Source organism: Oncorhynchus kisutch, linkage group LG6 (assembly GCF_002021735.2).
Source record: "Oncorhynchus kisutch isolate 150728-3 linkage group LG6, Okis_V2, whole genome shotgun sequence".
NCBI lineage: Eukaryota > Metazoa > Chordata > Actinopteri > Salmoniformes > Salmonidae > Oncorhynchus > Oncorhynchus kisutch.
The window spans coordinates 23,333,502-23,346,148 of NC_034179.2; the positions used below are offsets into that span (position 1 = coordinate 23,333,502).

The 12,647-nt window shown below is 43.7% G+C and overlaps 1 protein-coding gene across 11 annotated transcripts in view; it reads right to left on the minus strand.

Annotated features, from left to right (window-relative positions):
- Positions 1 to 12,647, minus strand: part of LOC109892544 (protocadherin gamma-A5) — a 57,662-nt gene that overhangs the window by 27,737 nt on the left and 17,278 nt on the right. The window contains exon 1 of one of the 11 annotated variants that reach the window (XR_004210224.1): positions 8,320 to 10,898. The exons of 8 other annotated variants lie outside the window; for them this stretch is intronic. Coding sequence is in view for 2 of the 3 variants with exons in the window: in XM_020485149.2 (XP_020340738.1) it covers positions 8,320 to 10,722 (2,403 nt within the window). In the remaining variant the exon portion in view is untranslated. Of the gene's footprint in view, positions 1 to 8,319; positions 10,980 to 12,647 lie in introns of those variants that run through there. 2 more of the 11 variants (XM_020485149.2, XM_020485151.2) reach the window with 2 other exon arrangements.

The window sequence follows — 12,647 nt, forward strand, 5'->3', positions numbered from 1 at the left end:
AAATCGGTAATACAGACATTGTCATCCTGCAAGAAACCTGGTATAGAGGAGATGGACCCACTGGTTGCCCTCTAGGTTACAGAGAGCTGGTATTCCCATCCACCAAACTACCAGGTGTGAAACAGGGAAGGGACTCAGGGGGTATGCTAATTTGGTATAGAGCAGACCTAACCCACTCCATTAAATTAATCAAAACAGGAACATTCTACATTTGGCTAGAAATTCAAAAAGAAATTATCCTAACAGAGAAAAATGTCCTCCTGTGTGCTACCTATATCCCCCCACTAGAATCCCCATATTTTAATGAAGACAGCTTCTCCATCCTGGAGGGGGAAATCAATCACTTCCAGGCCCAGGGACATGTACTAGTCTGTGGTGACCTAAATGCCAGAACCGGACAAGAATCTGACACCCTCAGCACACAGGGGGACAAACACCTGCCTGGAGCTGACAGCATTCCCTCCCCCATATGCCCCCCTAGGCACAACTATGACAACATAACCAACAAAAACGGGTCACATCTCCTGCAGCTCTGTCGCACGCTGGGTATGTACATAGTCAACGGTAGGCTTCGAGGGGACTCCTATGGTAGGTACACCTATAGCTCATCTCTTGGCAGTAGTACTGTAGACTACTTTATCACTGACCTCAACCCAGAGTCTCTCAGAGCGTTCACAGTCAGCCCACTGACACCCCTATCAGACCACAGCAAAATCACAGTCTACTTAAACAGAGCAATACTCAATCATGAGGCATCAAAGCCAAAGGAACTGAGTAACATTAAGAAATGCTATAGATGGAAGGAATGCAGTTTGGAAACCTACCAAAAAACAATTAGGCAACAACAAATTCAATCCCTCTTAGACAATTTCCTGGGTAAAACGTTCCACTGTAATAGTGAAGGTGTAAACTTGGCAGTAGAAAATCTTAACAGTATATTTGACCTCTCAGCTTCCCTATCAAATCTAAAAATCTCAAATAGAAAACCGAAGAAAATTAACAATAATGACAAATGGTTTGATGAAGAATGCAAAAATCTAAGAAAGAAATTGAGAAACCTGTCCAACCAAAAACATAGAGACCCGGAAAACCTGAGTCTACGCCTTCACTATGGTGAATCACTAAAACAATACAGAAATACACTACGGAAAAAGAAGGAACAGCATGTCAGAAATCAGCTCAATGCAATTGAAGAATCCATAGACTCTAACCACTTCTAGGAAAATTGGAAAACACTAAACAAACAACAACACGAAGAATTATCTATCCAAAATGGAGATGTATGGGTAAACCACTTCTCCAATCTTTTTGGCTCTATAACAAAGAATAAAGAGCAAAAACATATACATGATCAAACACAGATTTTAGAATCAACTATTAAAGACTACCAGAACCCACTGGATTCTCCAATTACATTGAAAGAGTTACAGGACAAAATAAAAACCCTCCAACCCAAAAAGGCCTGTGGTGTTGATGGTATCCTCAATGAAATGATCAAATATACAGACAACAAATTCCAATTGGCTATACTAAAACTCTTTAACATCATACTTAGCTCTGGCATCTTCCCCAATATTTGGAACCAAGGACTGATCACCCCAATCCACAAAAGTGGAGACAAATAACCCCAATAACTACCGTGGAATATGTGTCAACAGTAACCTCGGGAAAATCCTCTGCATTATTATTAACAGCAGACTCGTACATTTCCTCAATGAAAACAATGTACTGAGCAAATGTCAAATTGGCTTTTTACCAAATTACCGTACAACAGACCACGTATTCACCCTGCACACCCTAATTGACAATCAAACAAACCAAAACAAAGGCAAAGTCTTCTCATGCTTTGTTGATTTCAAAAAAGCCTTCGACTCAATCTGGCATGAGGGTCTGCTATACAAACTGATGGAAAGCGGTGTTGGGGGTAAAACATACGACATTATAAAATCCATGTACACAAACAACAAGTGTGCGGTTAAAATTGGCAAAAAACACACACATTTCTTCATACAGGGTCGTGGGGTTAGACAGGGATGCAGCTTAAGCCCCACCCTCTTCAACATATATATCAACGAATTGGCGAGGGCACTAGAAAAGTCTGCAGCACCCGGCCTCCCCCTGCTAGAATCCGAAGTCAAATGTCTGCTGTTTGCTGATGATCTGGTGCTTCTGTCACCAACCAAGGAGGGCCTACAGCAGCACCTAGATCTTATGCACAGATTCTGTCAGACCTGGGCCCTGACAGTAAATCTCAGTAAGACCAAAATAATGGTGTTCCAAAAAAGGTCCAGTCACCAGGACCACAAATACAAATTCCATCTAGACACTGTTGCCCTAGAGCACACAAAAAACTATACATACCTTGGCCTAAACATCAGCACCACAGGTAACTTCCACAAAGCTGTGAACGATCTGAGAGACAAGGCAAGAAGGGCCTTCTATGCCATCAAAAGAAACATAAATTTCAACATACCAATTAGGATTTGGCTAAAAATACTTGAATCAGTCATAGAGCCCATTGCCCTTTATGGTTGTGAGGTCTGGGGTCCGCTCACCAACCAAGACTTCACAAAATGGGACAAACACCAAATTGAGACTCTGCACGCAGAATTCTGCAAAAATATCCTCCGTGTACAACGTAGAACACCAAATAATGCATGCAGAGCAGAATTAGGCCGATACCCACTAATTATCAAAATCCAGAAAAGAGCTGTTAAATTCTACAACCACCTAAAAGGAAGCGATTCACAAACCTTCCATAACAAAGCCATCACCTACAGAGAGATGAACCTGGAGAAGAGTCCCCTAAGCAAGCTGGTCCTGGGGCTCTGTTCACAAACACAAACACACACTACAGAGCCCCAGGACAGCAGCACAATTAGACCCAACCAAATCATGAGAAAACAAAAAGATAACTACTTAACACATTGGAAAGAATTAACAAAAAAACAGAGCAAACTAGAATGCTATTTGGCCCTACACAGAGAGTACACAGCGGCAGAATACCTGACCACTGTGACTAACCCAAAATTAAGGAAAGCCTTGACTATGTACAGACTCAGTGAGCATAGCCTTGCTATTGAGAAAAGCCGCCGTAGGCAGACATGGCTCTCAAGAGAAGACAGGCTATGTGCTCACTGCCCACAAAATGAGGTGGAAACTGAGCTGCACTTCCTAACCTCCTGCCCAATGTATGACCATATTAGAGAGACATATTTCCCTCAGATTACACAGATCCACAAAGAATTCGAAAACAAATCCAATTTTGAAAAACTCCCATATCTACTGGGTGAAATTCCACAGTGTGCCATCACAGCAGCAAGATTTGTGACCTGTTGCCACGAGAAAAGGGCAACCAGTGAAGAACAAACACCATTGTAAATACAACCCATATTTATGCTTATTTATTTTATCTTGTGTCCTTTAGCCATTTGTACATTGTTGGAACACTGTATATATATATAATGTGACATTTGTAATGTCTTTACTGTTTTGAAACTTCTGTATGTGTAATGTTTACTGTTAATTTTTGTTGTTTTTCACTTTATATATTCACTTTGTATGTTGTCTACCTCACTTGCTTTGGCAATGTTAACACATGTTTCCCATGCCAATAAAGCCCTTGAATTGAATTGAATTGAATTGAGTGACAAGAGAGGGTGAAGAGAGAGAGAAAGATAGGGGGATACAGAAAGAGAGGGGGACAGAGAGAGAGAGAGAGAAAGGGAGAGAGAGAGAGAGAGAGAGAGAGAGAGAGAGAGAGAGAGAGAGAGAGAGAGAGAGAGAGAGAGAGATAGAGGGGGATACAGAAAGAGAGAGAGAGAGAGAGAGAGATAGAGGGGGATACAGAAAGAGAAGGAGACAGAGAGAAAGAGAGAGATAGTGTTATCTTCATGTTCCCCTTATGCTTCATGAGTAGGGCCCTGAGGTTTCCTGGTCAGGTCCCTTTGTCAGGGAAAATTCAGGGGCCTATAATCATGAGGTTGGTGCCTGAATGCCATCCAGGGAAACACAAGCATGTTTACCATTACCAAAGAAACACGTTTGCTATTACCAAACACAAAATATACTGTATCTTATAATATGTCAGCAATTATGCATGTTATTTGTATTGTTTTGCTGTGTTTGGTCCTTACAATAGCTAACAGAACATGGTTAGATATGCAAGGGTGTGAATATCTCTGTAATCCACTAGTGAACAGAGGAGAGTATGTTTCTGTAATAAATATCACAACACCTGCACCAGGAACAACACCATCTTCACTGAGGGTAATATACCCGCAGACAAAAAGATAGAGAGTTTCAGACACACATTTCCCTCTCCTGCTGACCTTGCCCTGCCCCACTGCAGGTTAGGGCTGGTGAAGACTGAAACATGGCCCATGGCAGGGGTTGCTTCCCAGTGCCTTTCCACCAAACACCCCACAGACGTTTAGCTGCACCCCCCCACGCCCAACATTTCTTAAGGAATTGTACAGTCTTCACCATGACTCGGCCAGTCGTCATGGCAACACATCCCACCTCTCCTCCTGAAAATGAATATGTTATTGTTTCTGTGTTGTAGCGAAAGGGTGGGGTGGAAGACTGCAAGCTGTCTGAGAACCATGCACAGAGAAACACATTCAATTCAAAGGGTTGAGCCAAAGGGAAAGGCTGCAGTGCAAATTAAGTGTTGATGGGCTGTGTGCAGTGTATGTTCATAATTAAAGATGAGCATAGCACACTTTCATTGCATTCTAACTCTCTGTTATTACATATAGCTCAGGAAAATCCAAAGCTATAAGAGTAAAGCCAGAGGTCTACTGTCAAACACAGTCTCTGTAAGGACAGGGTTTACTGTGGACAAGTGTTCTATAAAAACACATCTAGTCTATAGCTCACTGTATTAAGCTGTGGTGTTGAATCAAGCTAGAGGGCTATGGGGAGTAGAAATGCATACGGATGTGACATAGTCAATAGCTTTTTGTTACCGGAGAGAGATGGAGAAAGACAAAAGAGAGAAACAGATTGAGTGAGTTAGTGAGAGAGAGAAAGAGAGAGTGAGAGGGGGGGAAGAGAGCGAGATAGACTTTCTAAATGAATAGATCCTGTGACTCCGTGTATTTAAGCATATACAGTACAGTACATCTAATCTGAAGAGAATTCTTTGATTGAACTGAAGAAGAACAGAAGCGAGTGCTGCAGTGAAACCTGCCTCCCACAACCTTCCTCCTACTGCTGCATGATGAACAACAACACCTCACTCCCTCCCTCTGCCTCCACACAGTGTGCTCAGCACCACTAATACACAACCCAGTCACATGCTGGTAAACAGACAAATACACACACACTGAGGACCCCCAGGTCCGATACGGGAAAGTGAGTGCTTGTGATGATGTGAAGGTCTGAGCGAAGGAAAGAGACATAAACAAGAATACGATTGCATGTAATTACAGATGTATGGTTGTATAAGTACATTGGAATATTAAATAAGTGCAACAGTGTAATGGGGTTAGGATAGATTGGTTGATGGATAGTTACAGAGGAAACCAAATGTTTCCAGACAGACAGACAGACAGACAGACAGACAGACAGACAGACAGACAGACAGACAGACAGACAGACAGACAGACAGACAGACAGACAGACAGACAGACAGACAGACAGACAGACAGACAGACAGACAGACAGACAGACAGACAGACAGACAGACAGACAGACAGACAGTCAGACAGACAGACAGACAGACAGACAGACAGACAGACAGACAGACAGACAGACAGACAGACAGACAGACAGACAGACAGACAGACAGACAGACAGACAGACAGACAGACAGACAGACAGACAGAGACAGACAGACAGACAGACAGACAGACAGACAGACAGACAGACAGACAGACAGACAGACAGACAGACAGACAGACAGACAGACAGACAGACAGACAGACAGACAGACAGACAGACAGACAGACAGACAGACAGACAGACAGACAGACAGACAGACAGACAGACAGACAGACAGACAGACAGACAGACAGACAGACAGACAGACAGACAGACAGACAGACAGACAGACAGACAGACAGACAGACAGACAGACAGACAGACAGACAGACAGACAGACAGACAGACAGACAGACAGACAGACAGACAGACAGACAGACAGACAGACAGACAGACAGACAGACAGACAGACAGACAGACAGACAGACAGACAGACAGACAGACAGACAGACAGACAGACAGACAGACAGACAGACAGACAGACAGACAGACAGACAGACAGACAGACAGACAGACAGACAGACAGACAGACAGACAGACAGACAGACAGACAGACAGACAGACAGACAGACAGACAGACAGACAGACAGACAGACAGACAGACAGACAGACAGACAGACAGACAGACAGACAGACAGACAGACAGACAGACAGACAGACAGACAGACAGACAGACAGACAGACAGACAGACAGACAGACAGACAGACAGACAGACAGACAGACAGACAGACAGACAGACAGACAGACAGACAGACAGACAGACAGACAGACAGACAGACAGACAGACAGACAGACAGACAGACAGACAGACAGACAGACAGACAGACAGACAGACAGACAGACAGACAGACAGACAGACAGACAGACAGACAGACAGACAGACAGACAGACAGACAGACAGACAGACAGACAGACAGACAGACAGACAGACAGACAGACAGACAGACAGACAGACAGACAGACAGACAGACAGACAGACAGACAGACAGACAGACAGACAGACAGACAGACAGACAGACAGACAGACAGACAGACAGACAGACAGACAGACAGACAGACAGACAGACAGACAGACAGACAGACAGACAGACAGACAGACAGACAGACAGACAGACAGACAGACAGACAGACAGACAGACAGACAGACAGACAGACAGACAGACAGACAGACAGACAGACAGACAGACAGACAGACAGACAGACAGACAGACAGACAGACAGACAGACAGACAGACAGACAGACAGACAGACAGACAGACAGACAGACAGACAGACAGACAGACAGACAGACAGACAGACAGACAGACAGACAGACAGACAGACAGACAGACAGACAGACAGACAGACAGACAGACAGACAGACAGACAGACAGACAGACAGACAGACAGACAGACAGACAGACAGACAGACAGACAGACAGACAGACAGACAGACAGACAGACATGCATACTCATTCTGAATACAGAGCCGATGCAGTGTTCATACAGGCATGAGTGTAACACTGCTGTGGAACGAAGCCCAGAGTCTGATAGAAGAGACTTATAAGCCCAATACTGCAGTACAGCAGCACAGATTATTAGAGTAGTGTGTGAGCGGGAAAGTGGGTCAGTGTGTCCAAGCGCTATGGTGTTTTACAGAGAGAGAGAGATGGAAGATGAGAGAAAGAGGGGCAGGAGAGAGAGAGAGAAAGAGAGAGTGCGAGAGAGAGAGGGAAGATCAATGGGAGAGAGCAAGGAGAAGGCTCCTCCGAACAATGACTTGATAGTATTAGCAGTGAGTCAGGTCAGTCGATCAGTCTGTCAGTCAGTCAGTCAGAAGAGACTTAAGGAAACTTATACTGTGAGTTTATAACATGCTCTTTTAACTACACACCTGGGGGGTAAATAAGAAGGGAAAAGAGTAATCAACTGAGGATCATAGTCACGGTGTTGCAGTGTATTTCAGGAAAAAATTATAACAGGTTAACACAGAATCATGACATCACAGACTGCCTGATGATGAGCCATCTGGCCTCACTAAGACCTCTACATTTATCTATTTACAGACACTCTTATCTAGAACAACTTACAGGAACAATTAGAGTTAAGTGCCTTGCTCAAGGGCACGGCGGCAGATTTTTCACCTAATTGGTTTGGGGATTCAAACCAGCAGCCTTTCTGTTACTGGCACAACGCTCTTAACCACAAGGCTACCTGCTGCCCAAATGCCCTTTAGTTACTGATAGGCCAAGCTGAGACGAACACAGAAACCGATAACACTCTAGTCAGCACCATGTAGTGCCTTCACTGATATATAGTAGGAGAACCCGTTACACATTATAAAGGTAAAGGTCTCCAAAGATACATTGTGTGTATCTGCACCCCTTCATATAGATAGACAGACATTACACAGATTGGAAGAGGGTCAAAGTGTGCTTGCCTGTAGTCCAGCCTCCAATACAACATACCACAGTTTGGACCATGCTACTAACATCTTTCAGTTGTAAATGTTATCTTGATCAGAGGCAAGAGAATAGGGTGAATGTCTGTGAATGTAGGAGGGGGGGTCTCACCTTTCCATCAACATCAGCATCCTCCTGCTCTCTATTTTCTCTCTGCATTGTCCCCATGCAACTCACATCCACCAGTGTGTTCTGGCTATAAGGCCTCGCAAACTTTACATTACTCATCCTAGAGTCAGTGGTTCCACACACCTCATAGTTGTATACACGCTGTAGGGTTCCCAGCGTTCCGTCTGGGTAAACGGGAGGGTAAAATGGGATAACTGGGAGGTTTGCTGCAGATTTATAGAATAATCGATTCTGTCTCCATCTGTAGATTTTTACTGTGACAATGGCAATGATGGAGAATATGAACAGAACCGAGACCACAGCCAAGGCCAACACCAGATAAAAAGTCAGGTTGTTGTCATATTCCCTGTCCACTGTGATGTCTGTGAATTCTGAGAGGACTTCAGGGAAGCTGTCCGCCACCGCCACGTTCACATTGACTGTAGCTGAACGAGAGGGCTGCCCGTTGTCTTCCACTACAACAGTGAGCTTTTGTTTCACTGCATCTTTATCAGTGACCTGGCGTATGGTTCTTATTTCTCCATTCTGTAGGCCTATTTCAAACAGCGCTCTGTCTGTCGTTTTCTTCAGTTTATACGAGAGCCATGCATTTTGTCCAGAGTCCACATCAACAGCCACCACTTTAGTGACAAGATAGCCCACATCTGCTGAACGAGGCACCATTTCAGCCACCAGAGAGCCACTCGTCTGCACTGGGTAGAGAACCTGAGGCACATTGTCGTTCTCATCTTTTATGAATATGTTTATAGTCACATTGCCACTCAATGGGGGTGAGCCTCCATCTTGTGCTTTGACATTGATTTTGAAAGATTTGATTTGCTCATAATCAAAGGGCTTCACCGCGTAAAGGACCCCACTGTCGGAATTTACTGTCAAATATGCGGAGAGTGGAGCCCCGTTTAAACTTCCATCCTCAAGGAAATATGATACCCTAGCATTTGATCCCCGGTCTGCATCTGTAGCGCTCACAGAAAAGAAAGACCGGGAAGGGACATTGTTTTCAAACACATAGGCATCATAGCTTTCTTTGGGGAATTGGGGTGAATGGTCGTTCACATCCGATATCTTTAAACTGAGCGTCTTTTTACTTGAGAGCGGCGGACTGCCTCCATCTACTGCCGTGATTGTTATATTATACTCTGCTGTTTGCTCTCTGTCCAATACAGATTCTGTCACCAGATTGTAATAATTTGATAAAGATGATTCCATCTTGAAAGGAAGGTTGTTATGAATGGAACATGTTATCTCTGCATTTTCCGCGGAATCAAGATCCTGGATGTTAATCATGGCTATAATAGTGCCAGGGACCGAGTCCTCGGGTAGGGCACTAGAAAATGACATGACGGTTATTTTCGGGATGTTATCATTAATATCAATAACATCAATAACGACGCTACATGAGTCTGTTAAGCCACCATGATCTTTGGCTTTTACCTTTATTTGAAATTGTTTGTTCTTTTCATAATCTATATCCCCTACTACTCTTACCTCGCCTGATATCGGGTTGATTGTGAGTAGCTCTTGAATACTTTTGGTGGCATGCTCAAAATAATACTCTATATTGACGCTAGATCCCTCGTCTGCATCTGTCGCACTTACTGTGGTAATCAATGTGCCTTTCGCTGCATTTTCAGGAACAAATGCTTTATATGTAGCTTGGCTAAATGCCGGGGCATTATCATTTACATCGAGAACGACGATGTGAATTTGAACTGTTCCAGACCGCTGAGGGTCTCCACCATCGACAGCAGTTAAAGTCAAATAGTGATGCTTTGTCTTTTCTCTGTCCAGAGGTTTTTGAAGTACCATCTCTATGTGTTTACGGTCATCTATGCTACCTTGAATATTAAGATTAAAATGGTCTGTGGGGTTTAACATGTATTTCTGAAGTGCATTTTCGCCCACGTCTTGGTCTACCGCGTTTTCGATAGAGAAACGCGCACCAGGCACGGCTAACTCGCTGATTTCCAATTCAATTTCTCTCTTCGGAAAGACGGGGCTATTATCGTTGATATCTAGTACTTCAACTGTAACTCGAAACAGTTCCATTGGATTCTCTAATATCACATCGAAACTGAAGCTACATGCGGGCATCTCAGCACATAGCTGTTCCCGGTCCATTCTCTCTTTTACCAACAATTGTCCTTTCTCTCCGTCCAGCCCTACGTACTCACTGTCGCCCGCGCTGAAAACCCGAGCTCTCCCGGCTACGAGCCGTTGCGGGTCCAGTCCCAGATCTTTTGCTATATCTCCAACAAAGGATCCCAAGGTCATTTCCTCCGGGATGGAGTAGCGGACCTGCCCGGCCACAGGGTAAACTGAGAACGCGCAAACCATGAACACGCACAACGGCCACTCCAAGAGTCTGTTCTTTCTCATTGCCATTTCACGACAAAAATCTGAAGCCAAATCACAATATTAAGACTGAAAATAAATTCTAGAATGTATTTGACAAGAATCCAGTCAATGTGGCGTCCATTAACAGAACAAAGAGCAGTTGGACACCTAATGTACAGACAAGGGTCCTTATTCTCTCGTCTGGAGCTCCACTTTACTGCGCTTCTGTGGGTTTCTAAACGCATTATTGTGGGAGGAACCACGGTGTGACTGTGTTTTATATTACATGCGATCCACAGCGGCACCTAGGGTTCAAACAAAGTATTGCAATACTAGAGAAATTAAGGTTTTGGCATGTAAATGTATCACACTTAAAAATACCGAATAAATGTTGACGTGAGACATTTAGATATTTCGTAATACAAAATTGAGTTTGAGTTTGAGTTTATTTTTATTTTTACAGGGACAGTGCACATTAATCAACATTTCAGTAAAAGTGCCGGTTTTAGCCAGCCGGCTAATTTTCAACCGCAGTCCCTGGGCAGGTTATTAAAAACAATTACAATATAGACAATAGCAACATAGAACAAGCAAGACATAGACAATTCACCACCATAGTGTCATAAAATATTGGATAAGAATGTGTTACAGGAATAGTTTTGAAGAGAAATAAGACAAAGATGCAGTGGAGCGCATACAAAGACATGCGTAATGACAACGCGTGTGCTCACACGAACGCAGAGAGATAAAGAGAGAAAGAGCAATTGAGCGAAGAGTGCATTAGACCGAAAGAGAGGGAGACGATGGTGAGAGAGATGCATCAACACCCAACAAAGCATATAAAACAACCCTGATCAGGAGTAAATATTCATTTCAATATGCCCTCTCACCTCTCAATCGATATCAGCATCCGCCTGATCTCTCATTTCACTCTGCATTGTCCCCATAGGACTCACGTCCACCAGTGTGTTCTGGCTATAAGGCCTCGCAAACTTCACACCACTCATCCTAGAGTCAGTGGTTCCACACGCCTCATAGTTGTATACACGTTGTAGGGTTCCCAGGGTTCCGTCTGGGTAAACGGGAGGGTAATATGGGATAACTAGGAGGTTTGCTGAAGATTTATAGAATAATTTATTGTTTCCACCGGTAGATTTTCACAGAAATTATACCAATAATCGAAAAAATTAAAAGCTGTGAAACCACAGCAAGTGCCAAAATTAAATAAAAAGTCAGGTTATCATTGTATTCCTTGTCGTGCGTAAAGTCAGGGCATTCTGAGAGTACTTCAGGGAAGATGTTAGCCACCTCCACGTACACATTGACTGTAGCTGATCGAGAGGGCAGCCCGTTGTCCTCGATTACAACAGTGAGTTTATGTTTCACAGCATCTTTATCAGTGACCCGGCGTTTTGTTCTTATTTCTCCATTATGTACTTTAGTGACAAGATAGCCCACATCGGCTGAACGAGGCACCATTTCATCCACCAGAGAGTTACTAGTCTGTACTGGGTAGAGAACCTGAGGCGCGTTGTCGTTCTGATCAGTCATTAAAACAGTTAAAGTCACATCGGTGCTCAGAGGCGGTGAGCCTCCATCTTGCGCTTTAATGGCACAATCAAAGGCACGCACTGCATGTATAACGCCACATTCTGAATTGGCAGTTATATATTGGAATACTGAAAGTCCATCTTTGTATGAATCATCTATACAATATGAAATCCGTGCGCTGTTGCCGGTGTCCTTATCACTGGCTGTTAGTGAATATATGGAAACACCTGGAGAGTTGTTCTCCATCACAGAAGCAGTGTATGAGTGCCTCTCAAATAATGGTGCATTATCATTCACATCGGATATTCTCTATGTCAGAGTCTTGTTTGTAGAACGCAAAGGAAACCCCTCATCCCTTGCTAATATTGTAATATTGTACTCAGAAATCATTTCACGGTCCAACATCTGATCTGTGACTAAAC